At 40.6% G+C, this 22386-nt stretch overlaps 1 protein-coding gene across 3 annotated transcripts in view; it reads left to right on the plus strand.

The window, feature by feature from the left end:
• Nucleotides 1-22386, plus strand: part of LOC102740208 (protein kinase cGMP-dependent 1) — a 914142-nt gene that overhangs the window by 39831 nt on the left and 851925 nt on the right. For all 3 annotated transcript variants that reach the window (XM_081824403.1, XM_081824401.1, XM_081824402.1), the window contains exon 2: nt 21831-21997. In XM_081824403.1, coding sequence (XP_081680529.1) covers nt 21831-21997 — 167 coding nt within the window. The remainder of the gene's footprint in view (nt 1-21830; nt 21998-22386) is intronic.

Here is a 22386-nt window from a genome sequence, read left to right on the forward strand (position 1 = left end):
TTTTTTTTTTTAAAGATTTTATTTATTTATTTGAGAGAGAGAGTGAGAGAGAGAAAGAGCACAAGAGGGGGGAGCGGGAGAGGGAGAAGCAGACTCCCCGCCGAGCAGGGAGCCCGATGCGGGACTCGATCCCGGGACTCCAGGATCATGACCTGAGCCGAAGGCAGTCGCTTAACCAACTGAGCCACCCAGGCGCCCTTGTTTACAGTTATTTTACTTCAACTATACAAATTCTCTTGCCTCTTTGTTCTTTCTGAAGAGAGAACATCGCTCTGCTGTTATTCCAGGAAAGCCGAGAGACCAAAGGTGTAATAGGGAACATTCTGGACTTTTCTCAGAATGTTAAAGAAGAGCGAGTCCTACAAAAAGAAGTTTCCTTTATTTGTTGGAAAAGTGGATTCAGATATAAAATAATTCTGGATACTGCTAAGTGTACTTAAAGACATCTGATACTTGAACATCAAGAAGCCAAAAGCAGGCTCACATTATGAAAGTCTTCAAAAGCATGCTCTGTAAGTGTTTAAGAGGCTCAAAAAATCTACTAGGAACACTGATTATTACCAGAAAGGAAAAAATACTTGGACTTTTAATTGGTCAAAATGGCACGTGATATTCAGAACATAGTAAGGCTTACTTGTATGATCCAGTTTTATTTCCTCAAGGAGAATGTCAGCATGTCCAATCCATCCCTGTTTAGCTTTTCCATATTTTAGTGTTTAGCCAGGACATCGAGTAGGTGATGTATGGCAAAAAAAAATGGTCAGTTGCATTTTTTTGTTCTGAGATAGGTTTAAGAGCTCTTTACCAAAGTTTTGTTTCTTTCTTTTGCTTCTGTCAGAGGCCTAATTATCTTTCCATATGTAAAGCTCCGTGTAGCAGACTCTCATAGAAAGTACCATAGGCAACCTCACCATTTTCAGTAGAATTGATTATAAGTCATGGCTCATGCAACTTTTGTCTTGCTCAGCCCATGCAAGTGGAAGGGAAATGTGGAAGGATGAGGTATGGTTTATGTAATTGTTTTAGACCTCACAGGACCAACATCAAAACATCAATGTGTCCTGTCAGCCTCATAGTAGCTGCCCATAGGATAACGATCAGAGCTTCTTTTTCATTCAAACAGCTTTGATGGAGCACCTGCCAGGTGTGGTAAATAAAAGGCTTGGCTGAGTATTTAGAAACACTCCCACTCTGTGCAGACTTCCTAAAAAGACTTGGAAATTTTTTGGTGTTGTTTCGGGGATGAGAGATAGACAGATCTGACAAATTTTTTATGTCAGAATAATGACTTACATGAGTATTGTCTGTAATAAGTTTTCCTAAGAAATTATTGCATGATCATATAGGCACTAATGGCTATTTTTTTTAGCTTAAAAGGACCCACTTTACCCCTACACACACACACACACACACACAAACACACACACACACACTTTAGCCCAAAAAATAAACAAAAATCAAAATTCCCTGTAAACTTCATGTGTAGGTTTGAAGTTAAAAAAAAAAACAAAAAACTGAAGGGGTGCCTGGGTGGCTCAGTTGTTAAGTATTTGCCTTCGGCTCAGGTCATGATTCCCAGGGTCCTGGGATTGAGCCCGCATCGGGCTCCCTGCTCCGCGGGAAGCCTGCTCCTCACTCCCCCACTCCCTCTGCTTGTGTTCCCTCTCTCGCTGTGTCTCTCTCTGTCAAATAAGTAAATAAAATCTTTTTGAAAAAAATTGAGCTGTAGCTCCCTTGCCTAGAGGGATATTAGAATTAGATCCTTCTAAAATCAAAGGCAGAGCCTCCATCATTTCTCTGTATTTCCACTTTGGTTCACCAGGGTTTGGTTTTGATAGGACCAGATAGCTAGTTGGCTGCCATCTGCCTGGGACTACTTGCCCTAAGGGAGAGAGGTTCCTGGTTCCTGGTTTTGAGAGTGAGCTAGCAGAATGCCATATATATATATATACACACATATACATACACACACACACGCACGTGTGTGTAGATATACGGATATACACACATGTATGTCCGTATATCTACATATATATGTGTGTATATCCATATATCTACACACGTGTTAATTATATTCCATTTACTTTCAAATACAAATGTTAATTCATAATAAAAGACACTTATTTCATAAGATTAGGAAGAGACGTTGAAAGATGTAACAGTCAATGTCTTACATGTCACAAATGTCATCGTAGTGTTGTTTCTTACGTCAACCCTTCATAAAAAGCTCAAGGTTTAGTATCAAAATGTAGCTTCTTGAAGACATTTCTTTTGGGAAGATAGAATCATTCTTCAAAAGGCAGAACTCTGCTGGTCTGATTTTATACAGAGACAGAACTTAGAGAATCTAGAAAAGTGTTTCTGCAAGGGTGCTTTGTGGACATCTGCATGTATATAATTGAAGGCACTTGTTAAGAAAGCAAATGACCATGAACTAGCCCAGATCTACTGACTCCTGATCCCTGGGCTGGGTGCATCCATTTTAACCTGTCCAGAAGAGTAGATGTTTAGATAGATGTACCCTCACTACATCTCCCTTATATGGGTAAACCTTTTTCCAAGAGAAGTCCACGGTGGTGGGGCTAGAGTACACATGTTCTTAGTTGTCTGAAGGGAGGTGCATGTAGGTGGGAAAAGCCACCTTCTGCTACAGGAAATCCCAATCCCGTTTGTACCATTGCTTCTAGTCCCACATACCAGCACAGCAACTGGGCACTCCCAGGACTTCGGAAACACCGGATCTTCTCCACTCTTGCAAAGTCAGGCACCCTTCCTCTTCCCACCCTTGGTCCACTGCCCCTGCCTTTTCCGGATAAGTGCCTTTGATTCTGCGCTTATCTGTTCTGAGCATGTGAACTACTATCTCACTGATTGTTGTGCATCTTCACATAACCCTGGAAGTGGGGTTTGGACTTCTAATACTCAGGCATTAGAACATAGCTAGTATGAAAAAGAGATGGCCTTGTTCTTTATTTACTTACCCCTACAGGCTTTTACGCATGATTTTAATATCAAAGGAGGATATTAAATCTCATTCATGCGAATTATGATGAAGAATAATTCACAGACGAAAAAATCTGCCGCGTAAATGGGTAGGTAAGATAGGGATTGTATGCCTTTTGTGGAAAAAAATACTATTAAAAAAGATAAATAAGACAGGTGTCAATGAGAGAGAGCACACTGTTAGAGCATTAACTTGAACCAAACACCACGGAGTGTCTTCACTCTTCTCTTCCTCATGCAATCATTCCCAGATCTTGACATAAAGCTCTCTCTGACTTTTATCTCCCCACTCCCTCATTTAGAATCCAATTTAAAGTGAACACATCAGAAGATAAAACTTAAGAATTCAAAATCTTAAGAAGTCTTAAAGATCTCAGAACCGAATTCAGAATTTTAATGTTCCTCAATTGGTTCTTACATCTGCCCTTATCAGAAATCTGAATGGCATTCTCGTTACTTCTTGATTTAGCAATTATTTGTACTTTTAAAAACTTCAGTTTGAAGGAGCCAAGGGTAAAATAGGGCAGATGGAAATATTTGCAAATGGATGCACTTCTGGAAAATTCTACAGTCTGTGTGCAAATGGAGTAGAGTTTTGTCACCAGGATTCCAGACTACTTCTGTTCTGATCCTATTCGCAGCAGCAGTTAACTCTGATCTTATCAGGTTCCTCATTTTTAAAACCAGGGGTTGAATCTCTGAGTGTTGATTTCTTGTTATTGGAAATCCTTTGGTTCTTGGAATTACGTAGTATTCATTGTACATTCATTCATACAGTCACCTTGCAGATGGTTTACAGAGGCAGCAAGCACTCGGTGTCTCTGTGAGTTCACTGGGAGTGTGGCTAGGTGAGCACAGAGGGCAGGTACTAGTGCAGAAAATAATAGTCAATGTCAGCCTTTCGTAGATCCTCCTTGGTCTAAGTGTAGACCGAGGATCTACACTTAATTGGATGTGAATCCATAGACTTCCTATAGAGCTATTTCTAGAACAAAAATATGTATTTTAATTCCGTTTCTTTATTAGATATTTATGACATTGTAGTTATGTCTCTGAACTCCTCTCTGATGTTATTGAACACCTGGAATGACATACCACTTCCCCCCCAGAGTCTCTAATATTTGGTCTACTGCTGCCCCCAAATCTTGGTTCATAAGATGGTTCATAAAAGTATTGGTAATTATAGGAAAGTAGACTATCATTCAATATACCAATGTATTTACAATCCAGAGACTCCTTTGGAGAATGGTGAAGTTGATGAAGAATTTGGATTTTTAGCAGCAATTTAAAAAATTCATTAATTCATTTATTCAACAAATCCTTTCTCACCAGAATCCTTAATTCTTTGACCATGTTACATTTATGGACGACTGGAGTGAGGGGAGATATTGAGCAAGACATTTCAGGCATGATGAATTTTATCAAAGGAGAAATCAAAGGTGCTGCCAGGTCCTGAAAGCTAATATTAAAAAGAGTTTGATGGGCTGGATCAGTAGAGAATTCCTGGATCAGTAGAGAATGCCTAGGTTGCTGGAAGGTTTCTTGCCCACACAGGTATGGTCACAACTGAATATATCTTCCTTTCCAACAAATCTGCTTCTCCTCTAGAACTACCAGCTGAGTTTGATGGACTGTATCAGTAGAGAATGCCTAGGGAACTTTCTGGATGAAGGGACAGTTAGCAGAGATCTGAAGAACAAGGCAGATAATAAGCCCAGTAAGGATTTAGGGAAACTGTTCTAAGCCGAGGGAATGACTTATGTGTAGTTCTTAAGGCAAGAGAGAGTGTCCTTTTTGAGTAATCAAAAGAAGACTAGTATGGTTGTAGTAGGAGTCCAAAAAGGAAAATGGAGCATGAGGTAGACCAGAATTTGAGTGGGCTTGAAAGTCAATGTAAGGATGTCAGTCTTACTTAAGGGAAGCTATCTAAGGGCTTTAAGAAGGGGTGGGGCAGAAAGCAGAGAATATAATCAGAGTTTTTTTTTTTTTCCCCTGTAACTTTTTATTTTGAAATCATTTAAGACCCACAAGAATTTGCAAGAAAAGGATAGAGGACATTAGAGTACCATTCACTCCATTTTCCCAATGATCATAGTATGTTATATAAACTGTAGTATAGTGTAAAAACCAGGACACTCACATTGGTACAATGTTATTAACTTCGGTACAAACCAGATTTGGATTTCACATCTTTCACATGCAGATGTTTGTTTTGTTTTTAAGACATCACTGCAGTGTGTAGAACAGATTGAAATATGGATGCGGGGGACTGATTTGGAGATTAAGAAGTCTCCAAATCAAAGCCAAGGTCGCATGGAGAGCTGAAGGCACCTTAAACTAGCAGTGGCATGGAGATCATTGGGAGCAGAGAGATTCTAGGAAAGTGGGAGAGGTAGACATGGGCCGGGGGTGTGAGGGAGGGGAGAAGATCAAGGATGGCTTCCTGACTCCTGTTTTGAGCCCTGGGCAGGTGGTGATGCTAATAGTCAAGGCTGGGAGTTCTAGAGGAGAAGCAGATTTGTTGGAAAGGAAGATACATTCAGTTGTGACCATACCTGTGTGGGCAAGAAGCCTTCCAGCTGGCGCTCTAGAAAGAAGTCTGGTGAGAGATGTGCATTTAGGTGTCGTCAGCATAGAGGTAGTAATTTCAGCAAGATTACCCAAGAAGAGTATGGTAAATTAAAAGAGAAAAAAGGCTTAGCACAGAGCCCAGGGAGCTATAAATATTAAGTAGGTTGACAAGAAAGAGGAGCCACAGGGAGGATGGAAGGGAAGAGCAGAGAAAGAGTCCAAGGGGGGCAGGTGGGGGGGCGGGGAGAGAGAGAGAGATGGGAGGGAGAAAGATGGGAGGGAGGGAGAGCAAAAATTACTAGGTTGATCTCATACAAAGGAAAGAGTATTTTGGAGAATAAATATCCTGGTGACTTCTGTCTCTGGTCTGCCTTCAGGCAAAGATGTAACTGAGAATTTTCTTGGGGCTCTCGGTGTGTGCCATTCTTTTATTCTTAGGGCTTAGCGTTTACAGTTTTTCAGGCTGCACTTAAGAGAAAGCGTGGTATTTTCTGCTGCACTGTTTGTCTTCCAAGATGTGATTTTGGACAGACAATACGTGAATCATGCCGTATTTTATTGATTAGTTTAAAGGGAACAGGAACTTAAAAACTGGGGAGAAAAACCAGTAAACTATGCATAAAGGTTGAGGTTTCACAAAACCCAAACTACTTTTACGTGTGACCCTGCGATTAAAATCTATTTCCCCCACTACGACGTGTGTGTGACAGTACATACACCAACACCCAGACAACTGAAATCCGATTGTGGAGGTGGGTCCTGGGTATCTAAAAACATTTCCCCAACTGACTCTACCCGCCCTCAGCCCCCAGTGTGGGTGGAGAAGAATTGGAACATGGAAATATGCTGATAATCTTAGATGAGAACATTCTATATAGTGACTTAAAGATAGGACCTAGGGTGCCTGGGTGGTTCAGTCACTTGAGTGTCTGCCTTCGGCTCAGGTCATGATCTCGGGGTCCTGGGATCGAGCCCCACATCGGACTCCCTGCTCAGTGGGGAGTCTGCTTCTCCCTCTCCCTCTGCGCCTCTTCCCCCCGTTTGTGTGTGTGCTCTCTCTCTCAAGTAAATAAAATCTTAAAAAAACAAAACAAAGATAGGACCTAATAGAACCCTTATTGATATTGCTATAAGGTAGGGCATGCCAAATAATTTTTTTCTGAAAAAAAAAGAAGGGGGGGCAACAGGTAAAGAAATAGAAGACAACAAATTTGGGGTGAACCCAGTGGATTCGGAAGCAATCATCACAAATCCCAGAGGGGATTCAAGGTTGGAGTTGGTGAGGGAGGGGTTTGGTTTATGATAGATTTATGTTATGACAAGCTGAGTGACCAGTTCAGAATAATAAGCTGGAATAACGTCTTTGAAGACCATTTGATATTAGATGGGGAGTAAAGGTCATACCGGTTTAAGTGGCAGATAACTGAAGGCTGAGCCAAGGCTTAAAGAAATCATGCAAGAGGGGCGCCTGGGTGGCTCAGTCGTTAAGCGTCTGCCTTTGGCTCAGGTCATGATCTCAGGGTCCTGGGATCAAGCCCCGCATTGGACTCCCTGATCTGTGGAAAGCCTGCTTTTCCTTCTCCCACTCCCCCTGCTTGTGTTCCCTCTCTCACCATCTCTCTCTCTCTGTCAAAAAATAAATAAAATCTTGAAAAAAAAATCATGCAAGAAAATGCTGGTATGCTGTGAGAATAAATGGAATTGGATTTTGCAGGAGGTATGACATGGCACCATGAGAAGCTGAAAGTTAGTTTCAGGATTTTTCATTTTGGAAAGGAGGCAACATTTTGGGGGTTCCCACAGTGCACTATGGAAGCTGATTGGGGGTGTTTCGAGAGGGTAAGAAAACTATTTGCCCGAATTTTGTACAAGTGTGCAATGGAGCATCTGGTCCTTGGTATTTCAGCAGAATCCCAAGTGGGCATAAACTGAATGTGGAGAGACAGGTGGCTTAGCATGTCATCTTTTAGAAAAAAGTAGACGGAAATGAAGAATTATAATTAGGGGCACCTGCGTGGCTCATTTGGTTAAGCATCTGACTCTTGATTTCATGCAAGATCGAGTCTTGCATCAGGTTTCATGCTTAGCAGGGAGTCAGCTTAAGATTCTCTCCCTCTCCCTCTGCCCCAGATGCATCCCTGCTCAAGGATGTGCACTCTCTCCTCTCAATAAATAAATAAATAAATAAATAAATAAATAAATAAATACAATTATAATTAAAAGTGTGTACTTATGGGATGCCTGGAAGGCTCAGTCGGTTAAGCATCTGCCTTTGGCTCAGGTCATGATCTCAGGGTCCTGGGACTGAGTCCCACATCGGGCTCCTTGCTCAGTGGGAAGCCTGCTTCTCCCTCTGCCTGCCACTTCCCCTGCTTGTGCCCTCTCTCTCTGAAATAAATAAATAAAATCTTTTTAAAAAAAGTATTACTTATATATTTACCCTCCACCGTGTTTTCAAAAGAATTTAAGGTTGCTAAGAAGCTGGGTTTGATGGCTAAAATTATCCATGGATGTAAGAGATAAAGAACACGCATGGTAGTAAAGTTTCAAGAGTCAAAAGTGAAACGAGATCTTCATTTTATTAACTACAAGCATGAGCTTTGCTCTATTGGCATTCAAAACTCCTAAATACTATCTTCAGTACAGAAATCTTAATGATCCTCATGGTGCAGTCATTTCTCTGAATGGTGTCATTTACGATACAATTCTGGGTCCAGGAAATAAATGAAGGGGAGGGTAATGAGGCTTCTACGATGTCGAATGAGTCAATGTATGATTAATATTGAGTCACTTCCCTGTTCTCTGTTGGCTGCTTTCCTGCATAAGGGCTCTTGGTCTGCAGGAACTTGGTCTGAGAATCAAATCTGTAAACCAAGATTTCTTGTAGGGATCATGCTGTCAGGCTGCTAACAAGTGTATTCCCTGCACACTGAGGAATCCTTCTCACTCCAAAGATGGCCGTCCAAGTTTGGTTTAATTCACGCTGATTTCGACTTTGCTCTGATAATTGAGGAGGAGCCCAGGCTCTTCAAGTATTTCGGATTTCTTTTTAGACAGATAATGTGGCCCTCGCTCTGTGTACCCTTCCCACCGTGAACTTTGCAGACTTTAACAGGGTCTGCTTAGAATATATGGTATCTGTGTGTTGTGTGTGTGTTTTTAAATGTGGAGGATAACAGCAATGGTAATAAGTCTTACTGGCTTTCTTTCAAGTACTTCAAGTAATATTCCAGTGTGTGTGTGTGTGTGTGTGTATGTGTGTGTGTATGTGTGTGTGTACATACCACATCTTTTTTATCCATTCATCAGTCTATGGACACCTGGACTGCTTCCATATCTTGGCTACTGTAAATAATGCTGTGATAAACACAGGGGTGCATGTATCTGTTCAACTTACTGTTTTTGTTTTCTGTGGGTAAATACCCAGTAGTGGGATTACTGGATTATAGGGTAGTCCTATTTTTAATTTTTTTGAGGAACCGCCATGCTGTTTTCCACAGTGGCTGCACCAGTTTGCATTCCCACCAATAGTGCACGAGGGGAGGGTTTGTTTTTTCCCACATCCTAGTCATTGCTTGTTATTTCTTGTCTTTTTGATTCTAGTCATTCTGAGAGGTGTGAGGTAGTATCTTACGGTTTTGATCGGAATTTCCCTGATGAGTGATGTTGAACATCTTTTCATGTATCTCTTGGTCATCTGTATGTCTTCTTTGGAAAAATGTCTCTTCAGGTCATCTGCCCATTGTTAATTGGATTTTTATTATCACTATTATTATTGGTGTTGAGCTGTAGAAGTTCTTTATATATTTTGGTTACTAACCCTTTGGCAGGTCATATCAAATCATGTATCATTTGCAAATATCTTCTTCCATTCAGTAGTTGCCTTTTCATTTTGTCGACAGTTTCCTTTGCTGTACAGAAGCTTTTTATTTTGATGTTGTCCTAATAGTTTATTTTTGCTTTAGTTCCCTCACCTCTGGAGTCATATCTATAAAAATGTGTCTATGGCCAATGTGAAAGAGATTATTCCCTATGTTTTCATCTAGGAATTTTATGGTTTCAGGTCTCACGTTTACTCTTTAATCCATTTGAAGTTTATTTTTGTGTGTGGTGTGAGAAAGTGGTCCAGTTTCATTTTTTTGCAGGTAGCCATCCGGTTTTCCCAGCACCATTTGTTGAAAAGACTGCCTTTTCCCCATTGTATATTCTTGCCTCCTTTGTGACCATATAAGTGTGGGTTTACTTTTGGACTCTCTGTTTTGCTCCATTGATCTTTGTGTCTATTTTTGTGCCAGTCCCCTATTGTAGTGTATCTTGAAATCTGGGATTATGACACCTTCAGCTTTGTTCTAATTTCTCAAGATTGCTTTGGCTCTTTGGGGTCTTTTATGGTGCCATATAAATGTTAGTATCATTTGTTCTAGTTCTGTGAAAAATGCTCTTGGTGTTTTGATAAGGATTGCCCTGAATCTGTCGAGTGCTTCAGGTGGTATGTTAACAAAATACTACCTTTCCCCTCATTGGACCTGCAGTAAGTCCCATAATTTCTACTTGCAAAATATACTTTGAGTTTATTTACACTTCTGCCCCTCTGCTGTCCCCTTCCTAACCTCAGCCATCACTATATCTTGCATGAAAATACTGCAGTAGCACTTTCCTGAGCTTTCCTTCCTCTCTCCTACTTGCAGTTGTCTCAGTTCATTCACTGCAATCCTAAGTGATCTCTTAAAAATACAAATCAGACCGTGTCATTCACTATCCTTGTTTTGCTCAGTTAGTTGCTTTTCATTTCACCAAGAATCCAGTTCTTTCTCACAATCTTCAAGGCCCCGTCTAAACCAGCCTTTAGAGAGGTCCTTATTTCAGAACCCAAAGGGGCCTTCCTCTTGAGTTTGCATTCAGCACCCATTTTGTAACCTTCCAAGCACTTTCTCTGTTTTAACAATATTATTTGTTTGTTGACCTCTGTGTCATGTTTCCTCTCTTACTAGAATTGTAGCTCTGAGAAGACAAGGACTCTTTTTCACTCATCTCTGTGCTCCCAGTGCCATAATGAGGCACTCAGGACATGCTTGGTGGGTGGATGGAGGGACGGATCTCAGGGTCAGGTACCTGCAGACTACTGTGTAAGACTGAGAACCCTGCAGTCTTGGAGAAGGGCTATGGGATGGAAATGAAATGTTATATCAACCATTTTGCTAAGTTGCATGATTGATTTGTTTCTGGAAGTTTTTATTGGGAGGATAAGGTGAGACAGCATGTCCCAGAGCACCTCAAATAAAAATACTTCAGGGGCTTTCTTCTTGGCAGCTCTCCTTGTACCTGGACTCTGCCCATGAGGAAAGTTAGTGTTCTCATGGATTCTTCCCCTCTTCACATCCGTTTGGTCAGTTCACGTTCTGCTCATTCCAGAGACTGACAAAAATGTAGAAACTGGGAGGGGCTGTGTGCAGAGTGTTTGTCTAGCAGTACCTGGATTTTTAGTAGCCTATTCTCACCTGTGGGTATCATAACCCAACCACTCCATAAAGGAGTCCCTTGAAATCTTGGCAACCACTGACTCGGGAGTATTGTACAAGCGCTGCCTCATTTCTGCCCCCTGAATCCTTGTGTTCCATCTAACTGCCTCAGGCTCAAGGGTCAGTGTCTCAGGCTCCGTTCTGCCCTCTGGATTAATTCCTTTAGCTAGGTGTCTCTAGATCCCGCTTTAACCCAGTACTCCACGAGCTCAGCAGCCAACTCTCCTCCCTTCGATAGCCTGTTTCAGACTTCTGCAACCTTGGCCTGGCAAAGCCCTGAAGTCTCTCCCCTTTGACTGGCTGGAATCATTCAGACAGTTTTAGATCAGGTACCTATGAATATATTGTTTGCAATTCTAGTACACTTTGTGTTATGAACTCTCTGTCTTCTGTATTTATTTATTATACTCAACCTCCTTGGCTTCATGGCCTGCCTAAATTTCTTTATGGCTTCCCTGTTTCTTCTTGTCCTCTCACTGACGACTGTGACCTTATTTCACAAGGGACACATTTTTGGGAATGGTTTTCAGATTTGTAGGTATGACTTCGTTCCATAAATACTGTGCTCATGTCAGCAGCTACTTTAGGTCAACTTTTCAGTCATTTTGTGGGTAATTATGGTTGCGTTTTAAGCCCATCAATCACTATTATCTGTATTTACCTGCAGTGGCAGAATTTGCACCTAGAATTGTTGCACTGGAAATATAATAAATATTCACTATTTGCCACCGAACAGGACAGACTCCTAAAGGACAGTGTGGTACAAGGGGATAAATAGATAGTGGATTCAAGTGACAAAATCACATTTATCTCCTTCCTTCCCTTCCTCCTTTCATTGGCTTCTTCAAGCAGGTGGAGTGGGGGAGGGAGAAGCAGACTTCCCGCGGAGCAGGGAGCCTGATGTGGGGCTCGATCCCAGGGCCCTGGGATCGTGAACTGAGCCGAAGTCAGACGCTTAACGACTGAGCCACCCAGGCGCCCCTCTTTTTATTTTGAATTCAAATACAGACATTCACCCAAACGGACAGTAAACTTTTGTACAAATTATTTCCCCTCCATATTTGAATTGTATATGAAGTCCATCTGAGGCAGGCTTCTAGGAAGGGAAGGAGAAAGAGGGAAATGGGGTGTCCTCGAGGCCAATGAGAGGACAAGTGTGAACACACTGGAGTCAAAATGATTTGAATTCCATTGCTGAATTCAAGGGATGGTTCTGTATTAGCGGTTATCTCCCTGTGAGAGCCACAAGATATGTTCGAACTTCTCTCATGTGAAGAAGGAATTAGGTCAGAGAGGGAATCTCCCTGAATGAACCATCACAGAATTTTCTTATACTATAGAATTATTGTCAAATGACCACAGTTCCCTGCTGATACTGGTGCAGTGGATTTATGGAGTCTGCCCTGTGGCTGAAGGTCTGAGAAAGAGAGAGACAGATACAGAGAGAAACAGAGAGAGAGACAGAGAGAGCGAGAGAGGCCATGAGAATATGAATGTCTATGTAATGAATGGAGGTCGGAAATGTGTTTATTTCAGGCAGAAGTCAGTAGACCTGAGTTCTGCTTTACTCTCTACCACGGACTTGGCAGGCATCTGACTCTCTTGTGCCTTTGTATTCTTATCTGTCACGTAGGGATAATAGTAACATCTGTTCTACCTACTGCACAGGTTTGTGGCAATAATAGAATGAACTGTTAGATGGGGAATTGTTTTGAAAGCATGCAGTGCTCTCTCCAGATAAAAGGTCGTATTATCCAAGCATGGCATTCTTACTTTTGCAGAAGTAGAGATAAGTGAGAAAGAATGTTTGCCTTTGGATTTTATAATTGGGATAATTTATTCAAATTATCGATACAGTTTTATATTGTGGGCGTGAGACAATTTAGTAGAGTGAGGCTGAGAAGTGAAATGGGTTTATCTTTATATCCTGACTCTCACGTATCATGTACCAGTTGCGGGACACTGGACTGAACCTCAGTTCCCCCACGGCAAACTCAGCAAGTGCTTGTGATATTTCCGTGAGCTAAGGCTCCTCGCTGAGGAACAATGATTAACCATGTGATGAATGGTAGCAGCGGTAGTATAACTACCACTATGATCTCATGCTGTCATCATTGATTAATTTTCTACACTTCGGTTAAGAAGCTTGGAGACCACAGAGCTTTTACAACCAGGAGCATGATGGTCTAGTTTTAAAATGTGCATTGTTCAAAAGAGAGTTTCTCAGTATATATGTCCTCTCCCTTCCAGCCAACTCAAAGCATCTAATGTATTAAAGACCTAATGCAAACTAAGGTGTTTGGAGATGAAGTGGACCCACGTTCATCAAAATAGAGCATCTGTTCCTGAAGACCTGCAGGTCGCTGTAACGAGGCTAAATTTGGCTTGAATTTCCTGGAAGCATCAGTGGAGGAAATAATGAATGACCCAAGTTATAATTTCCAGCCAAGAGAAAAGACACACTATTTTGGGGGTGGGCAGTTGATAGAGAAACATGTTATTTTCCTGCTGCTGAATTCAAACAAATGGAAGCTAATTTAAAATGTAAGACAATTTGTCCCAGAGGTTAAATCTAAGAAGTACCTGAACAACAGGAAATTTTTCTAAAATGATTTCTTTGATGACCAACTTTAAAATCAAGCCATCGAAGTCATTGAAATGGCAATGTATAAACACACAGTGATGACTGGGTTTTCAAGAGCTAGACAGAACATCATGGCACCCGATCTATGACCTAGAGGCAGGGTCTCCCTGGGTGATGAGGAACTGCATGGGTGTTCATGGTGTGATCAGCTTGATCTTGTTGGAAACAACTACGTCCTAACTGATCTCAATTGTTTGAGTGTTTTGAGAGAGAAACAATCGCTTCAAAATGTTGAATTGTGATTGGGTGTGTAAAAATATGTCAGATGTTCTCTTCTTAATCATTACTCTGTTTTGCTGTTTAGGGATCTAAACTTTAAAAATAGAGTGAGTTCACAGTAGACCAGGCCACATAGTTCTTACAGTCTGTAATGTAATATGGACGGTCTTATTTATTCACATGGAAAGCACTTGATGGTACTTCTGTGAAACCCCACATTTCAACTTCCATGATATGAAAGAGAAGTTCAGAGGATGGGAGTTTGATCTGGGCTCTTTTGGAGACTGTTCTATTTTAAGTTAGGCTCACTAGTGTGAAGTAGCTGTAAAATGCATCTCTAGAGAGCTGAATGACTTGAATAGTTGAATGGAAGGCTTTCACATTGAGTTTTTGGAAGTTGGTGAACACGTACAAAGAACAATAATTTCCTTTTCCTTTAATTAGTCTGCTCCATCTGTTAACATTGAAGCAGTGATTTTAAGAGCTACTGCATATTGTTCCTAGTTAGTTTGAATGAGTGCAGAGTATTAGTTAACAAGGAGAAGGCTGATGTGATATTAGGGCACATAGATTTTATGGGTTAACCATCTTCTCCTTGCCCCAAGCATGATTTTTCCTTTAGAGTTAAAATATCTCAATTTCATTTAGATACTCATCTATTTTAGAACCATAGGGTAAATGTTAGAAGGGAAAAGGCAACTGGAAATTATTTGCAATGCATGTAATAGACAAAAGATTCGCAATGCATGTAATAGATAAAAAGTTCGCAATGCATGTAATAGACAAAAGATTAATAGATAATTAATAGATAAAAGATTCATCAGAACTATGTTGCTATCATATATTTTGGCCCAGCGATTCCCGTGTTTTGTGTCAGGTGCTGATTTTTGGTCTGAATGCTGCAAACCGTTTTGATTTCTTCATGACCGTTTTTGCTACAAGATGGGGAGAGCCATAACAGAGTTGGCTGATGTGAAAACACAGTCTGAAACTTGTTGAAAGCTGATTTTCACTTTTGAGGAAATCTCTCAATTGGTCAGTAGCTTTGCAGGATTAAATGTTATCTTTCAGAAATGGGGGCTGATTGATATTTCTTTGCTCTCAGCCAGCTTCTACCTATAGGTAGAGCTCATTCAGGAAAGCCATCAGACAAGAAATAGGACCCATTATTTGGACAGAATTGTAACCGTTGGGGCAGCGAGAAGACGAATCCAAGAGTTTCTCTTGCTTACAAGAGAAATTTGGTGACTCCCGAATATTTCACAGTGGGGTGGACGGAGTTACCCTGTTGCAGTGACTCCCCACATTAGCGACTTTTAAGGGGCCTTGCGATGACTTTATCTGAGTAAACCACCCATGGAGGTTTGGAATTCTGAGGTGCCACCTGCAGAGACTGTACTTGATGTCAGGGTGGCTTTGAAACTGCATTTAAAATACTGCTTCTCCTGACACATGAGCATAAAACTGACCACTGAGAGCTAATGAGATTGTGAGTCTTGTTTTTGCTCTTGTAGCCAAGAAGCTGATTGCAGAAGTTTTATACGACATTTTTTCAACTGCTTTGGCTGATTTTCACTCTTAGTAATCATTTAGTAGCTTTGGCTATTTTTTTAAGTGCCTGGAAGTCTTTGTCAAAAGGAGGGACCAGTTATTAATTCTCACGTTTCTGGGCACAGCCCGCTTGGTCATATTTGCTATTACCTGGTGTGTGTTTGGCATGGGAGAGAGGCTGTCAATGGAGAGAAAATTCTAGGCCTCTGAAGATAGCCTGAAATCAGAGAAGAAACCTCATTCTTTCCTAATATGCAAAAGTTACCTGAGAGTCAGTGATTGGACGTGTTATTGGACAAGACAAGACCAAGAAAATGTAGGATTTATGAGACAAGGGTTCTCCCTATTACCATGGATGCTTTAGCATCCATTAATCAATGAACTACATGGCAGAAAACCTCCATGAATTCAGTAATATTTTAAAGTACATTTGTGTTATTTATTTTTTATGTCTGATCTGTCAGCTGTCAACCACACCTCTTCTACTCCTTTGCTGCGTTCCTGAGGCTTTAGAAAACACTGAAGCTCTCTCCCAGCCTTCGAGGAACTCTGAGACCCTCCCCCTGCCCACCTGCAGTCTCTTTCCCCTGTCCCCTTGCTTCTTGTTCACTCTGTCCTTTAGCCACAGAGGTCTCCTTTTGAGTCTCTGGACAGATCAAGCTCAGTCCAACCTCTGCCCCTTCGTATGTGTTTTTTCTTCGACTTAGAATGCTCTTCTCCACAATCTTTGCATGGTTGGATCCTATTGTCATGTAGTCCCTAGTTCAGAGATGCCTTCATGACCCACAACCCCCAGCCTGAAACAACCTTCCCCACTCTTTGAAATAAGGCTGGTGCCGCATATTTATTGCTAGCCTACTCTGTAGTAACCGCAATGTACAATATCCTTTGGTTAATGTTGAGAAGACTGAGGCTCCGTTTACTGATAGTGAAAATTGCTGGCTTCCTTGTTAGAGAGGTGGGTGTATGTTTCCCTACACTTCCCTAGAATTGCCCATTTTTACCTAAGATTGTGTAGAAAGACAGTTTCTATCAAATATTCTCTGTGCCTATTCAGGAACTTTCTCTGCAATAAGTAAATGGGGATGTGGACTTTCCAGTTCTTTTTCTAAAACCTGAACGTTGGGAAGACCCATGGCTGGAAATCCTGGCATTAAATTAGCTGGGGATATTGTACCACCTAATGACATTTTTAAAGAAGGAAAAGACAGTCATGTTGGTTTCAGCACTTATAAATTAAGGCACATTAAATTCTTAGAGTGTTAGAAAAATAATCTATCTCCAGTGATGTCCTGGAGCCAACTCTTACTGGCTCATATAGGAACTGCTTGTTAAATTTTCAGGGATTTTGCAAGCAGGTTGACTTTACATTAGTAGCTTGAAATTGGCTATGGTGGGAGTATTTATACCATAAAAATTGGCAAATGCTACAAACCAGGGTTTTTTTTTTTTTCCTTCTGGAGAGCCAGTTTACCAGCACAATATTGTATATGGCCAATATTTCAGAGGCTGACAACTTGATGATGACAAATCAACAGGGCTAGCTCAAAATAACTAAGTTCTTTTTATTGTATTTGTATTTTGAAAGCCACACATTTGGAGCCTGGAAGAAAAAAATTTTTAAGAGATTGTTTATACACAGAAGCAGACAGGAAGGATCAAAAATCAAGATCTTTGTATTTGCTTCTTACAGCCCCCAGGTCGGGCTGCCGCATTCATGCAGCATGTTGTTAAAATATGTGCTCCGAGAGGAGATAGCCGCCTTCTGGAACTTGTGATAGCAGCTCTCCCCAGCTCCCACACCGACGATAACACAGCTCACAGGTCTCACGTGCACCATCATATTTTAGTTACAGTGAGTGTCTTCGACTGTTTCTTCAGGGGAAGAAAAAGACTCACAGGACTGTGAGGTGGAGGCTCTGATTGATTATAGTCTATAAGGTTGGAGCAGGTGGAGACTAATGAGAGTTGACCTAACATTTCAAGCTCTCCGCGAGAAAGGACTTAAGGGAAAATTGCATGAAGAGGCAGGGCATTAAGTATTTCTCACCACCCAGAACATCTTCGAGTTACACCACACAGGGGCACGAGATGGATGATTTGTGATGTTTCAGAGGTGAACGTGTTATTGGACAAGACTTGTGCGAAGGGATAAATGATAAGACGTAGGTTGTGTATTTCTCAGTTTGTTTTAAAGTGACTACAAATGCATAGATGAACACCTCCAATGTGTTTCTTCAGAGACTTAAGATTGAATGTCCTCCATTTAAAAAGACATGTGAGATGCAAGAGCCTCTTGAAGTTCCCCTTCCCCACTGACTTTGTGGTAAGCATTTGGAAAATCTGGATCTAAGAGATTGTGTTAGACCGCATTGTTTTTCACCTTTTCTGATGTCTTTGTGAAACAAGTTAATAGTACTACTTATGAGAAAAGAGAAAGCAGCTTTCTTCAGTCATCCTTGGAATGAGCGAATTATTTTTTTTTTGCAAGAGAGCTTTACTTCTAAGCTGGTGGCATTTCTAGGGCTTAGATTTTTAATGGAGCACTATTAATATTTCCCAAGGGATAAGATACCATCTGTAGCTAAACAACTTGGGATTGGGCATTGATAGCATCCAGGCTTTATTATATTAGAAAATATGAACCTGGGATGCCTGGGTGGCTCAGTCATTAAGCGTCTGCCTTCGGCTCAGGTCATGATCCCGGGGTCCTGGGATCGAGCCCCGCATCGGGCTCCCTGCTCGGCGGGGAGTCTGCTTCTCCTTTCTCGCTGCTGCTTCCCCTCCTTGTGTTCTCTCTCTCTTTCTCTGACAAATACGTAAAATCTTTAAAAAAAAAAATGAACCTATTGATGACCTCGCTCTTCAATGCAAAGAAAACAAAGGAATTTTTAGTCAAGAGGATATTTATACTCTTTTGATTAAAATTAAGTTCCTGAAGATCAAGGAAGTCCTGATGTTTGGAAACGTGATCCTAGAACAATAGATCTCAGGAGTGACCTTGAAGGTGCTACTGCCATTCTTGAGGTCAGAGATGGTGAAGAGAATTAAGAAAGGAAATTTCATGAAAATCATACATGGGAACAGAGTTCTGCATCTTGTGTTGAAGACTCAAGAGAAACAGCTCTTTACCTCAGGAGAAATAGAGTTTTGGCAAGCTGAAATTAAACAAACAAACAGCTAAGCAGCCCTGCCAGACTAAAGTAAAAGTCTCACTTTTAAAATAGTCTATTCTGAAGTCCCTAGCGACTGGCTGTCTCTTTATTAGGTGAAAATTCCTACCATTAGTATTTAAACACAGACCGTATGAACAAGAATCTATTATAAAGAATAATATTGAATATGCCAATAATAGCTAATCTGTATTAAATATGTCATTATTTAAATGAGAATTAAATGAGATTATTTTTTATTTCTCCTCATAGCAGTTGCTTTTTATAAACTACCTTTAAGATGAAAGATTTTTCAATATAAAAGAGCATGCCCATTCTAGAAAATTTTATCAACTGAGAAAAGTAGAAAGAAAAAAATATATAGTTCTATTTATTTATTTATTTTAAGAGAGAGAGAGTGAGTGGGCGCAAGTGGGGGGAGGGGGAGGGGGAGAAAGAGAATCTCAAGCAGACCCCACGCTGAGCACAGAGCCCAACGCGGGGCTCAATCTCACAACCCATGAGATCACAACCTGAGCTGAAACCATGAGTCAGACACTTAACTGACGGAGCCCTATAATTCTGTCACCAGAGGCAACTGATGCCAACATTTTATTTCCTTCTAAAATTGTTTCAGGTCATGATTGCATACTCTCTTACTACCCATTTTGTTACTGCTACTGCAGTTAATACTATTACCACCTTCTTCACCCACCATTTTACTGAGAGTCACATTCTGTTTGCACCAGTCTTCACATGTAATTCCGTCGAGCTGGTAATTTGTTTCCAGTTTTACTGAGAAATCATTGACACGTGTCGTTCTATGAGGTTAAGGCAGACAGCATGGTGGTCCAATTTACATTTATTGTGAAATGATGACTGTAGTACGTTTTAGTTAACAACCATCATCTCCTATAGATACAATAAAGAGAGAAAACTTTTCCCCAACAATTCTCTCTCTGTATCCCAGAGCGGTGTTACCTGCGGTCATCATGCTCTGCGTCACAATCCTGTACTTACTTACCTTCTAACTGCGAGTCTGTGCATCTTGACAGCCTTCCTCCAATTCCTTCTTCTCTGATTCCCCACCTCTGGTGACCACAAATCTCATCTCTGCTCTGTGAGTTTGGTGTGTGTGTGTCTTTGTAAAATTAGATTCCACATATAAGTGAGATCATACACTATTTGTTTTTCTCTCTCTGACTTATTTCACTCAGCATAATGGCTTCAAAGTGCATCCAGGTTGTCATCAATGGTAGGATTTCCTCTTTTAGGGTGGAATTATATTCCATTGTGTGTGTGTGTCGCGAGTGCCCATGCATACCACGTGTCCATCCATCAGTGGACACTTAGGTTGTTTCCCTGTCTCGGCTATTGTAAATAATGCTGCTGTGAACATGGGGATGCAGCTATCTTTTCAAGTCAGTGTTTTTGTTTCTTTTGGTTATATTCCCAGATGTGGAATTTCTGGATCATATGGTAGATCTATTTTTAATTTTTTGAGAAACCTGTCTACTGCTTTCCACAGTGGCTGCACCAATTTCCATTTCCACCAACAGTGCACGAGGCTTCCCTCTTGTCCACATCTTCACTAACACTTGTTACCTCTTGTCTTTTTGATGATGGCCATCCTAGCAGACGTGACGTGATACCTCCTGGTTTTCTCTTATTCTAAATTTTCTTATTATCTAAATTTCTCTTTCATCTCTACATTCTCTTATAAAATATTCTCTTCCTCTAAAAACAATTCTGTATTCTGCTTTTTCACTTAAAAATAGTATAAGAATTTCCCCCATGCCGTTAACAGTCTTCATAAACAATTTTAATTGCATCGTAACAGTCCATTCTAAGTATAGTTTCATAATGGTAAATTTTCACTTGTTTTAATTTTTTATATATACCTTTTTATTATTAAATACCAAAACCATCACAAAACATAACATGTGATGGCGATAGTCCAGTTGGACTGAGGCCTAGAAGAAAAGGCACCCGGAAATGGAGAGGGCTAACGCTTTAGTCAGTATTCACTACTCAGGTCATTTCTTTGAGAACCACTTGTGAAGTAAATGGTGGACAAGGACCAGCTCATAGTCAGATACTTGTCAAATTAACACTCTTAATATAAAATTCCAAACGTACTGCTTCCACTCTGTGTTGTTAAGGTCTTGCTTTCATCTTATCTCCAACAGCTCTCTGATTGTGTTCCTCCTGACAAGACGTTTCTTGGTTTCTCTTTAATTTTTGTATCCTTAGGAAGTCATTTGGAACTTCTTCTCCCCGAGAATCAAATTATCACCATCTTTAAGCTCTGCAAAATTTTCCTGTTAACCACTGAATCCCAATTATAGAATTTGTAAATATCTTTCCCACTGACTGCCTGTTTCATCCATGTCTAAATCCTGTCATGTTGAAAAACATCCTGTTCAATGGTTTTATCTGCCCGGTTACCTCATTTTAAGCCACTTGCAGAAATAGATTTTCTCGAAAATGTGTAAGGTATGGATAAAGAACTATCACATTTCTACCAGTTCTTTCAAACCGCTAATTAGGAATCCAATTCTTAGAATTTTTTTTTTAACCAAAATATTATTCTTGAACACCCATACTCTAGCATTAGAGTAGACCCTTGGCATAGAGTAGAGAAAAAACTAATGACCACCCTCACGGAGCATAAGGTCTAGTGGAAGAGGGCCAGAAAAAATAAGTAAACAAATTGTTTTTTACCATGCTGGTGTATAGTACAATACATCCTGATGTTCTTTTATTATATGTAGAGATAGTGGTAATAGCGTTTGTTCCATAAAATTCTCTTGTATCTTTTTCACATTTATTCTTAAACTAAATTGCAAACATCAATTTAAAGTGCTTGTCCATTGGTTTTCTCACAGTCTTTGTGATTAAAACACATTCTCAAACAAAATGGTATGATATGCTTTTGCTTGTTTTTGGTTGGTCACACGTGCATTCAGTGATACTTTGTTTAAAAGGAGAATTTCTCAGTGCCTTTCCGATGGCCGCGGAATTACTTTGTTCTCAGGTCTTTCAGAAAATGATTGGATGCCTAACAAGAAAATGCCTAGTGTGCCAGAACACCGTACGGTGCTGCTAAACTTCTCAGACTATGAAAACGCTTGCCTGCTGTGCCAATAAATCTTCCCTCTCTTTCCCTAGGTCCAAGGATCTCATAAAGGAAGCTATCCTTGACAATGACTTTATGAAGAACCTGGAGCTGTCGCAGATCCAGGAGATTGTGGATTGTATGTACCCAGTGGAGTACGGCAAAGACAGTTGCATCATCAAAGAAGGAGATGTGGGATCCCTGGTGTATGTCATGGAAGGTATGGTTTGTAACTCTAATCCTCTGGCATTCAAATATTCCGTTTTCATCTTATCAGCCTGCACACGGATGGTAATGTATTACATGGGACAGTTCCATTTTTCCCTACTTTTGTTGTTGAGAGGCAGTTTGGAAAGAGGTGGAACACGACTCAGATACAGTGGTTGACTAGTTGTATGAAGGGTTTGTGTTTAGAATATTAAGCTGAGAATCTAGTATTGTTTTAGACATGGAGAAAGGCTGATAGGGTGAAAGAAAGAAATACTGTTTATTACACTGTGTAAGTCTGCACACCATTGGGTTGTTGAGCAAGTTCACGGAGCTTCCAGAGGAGCTGGAAAGTATTTTTGGCCGAATGATCAGAATGTCAACTCTGCCTTTAATTTTCAG

This window comes from Leptonychotes weddellii, chromosome 6, assembly GCF_054177405.1.
Source record: "Leptonychotes weddellii isolate Sample4059 chromosome 6, ASM5417740v2, whole genome shotgun sequence".
NCBI lineage: Eukaryota > Metazoa > Chordata > Mammalia > Carnivora > Phocidae > Leptonychotes > Leptonychotes weddellii.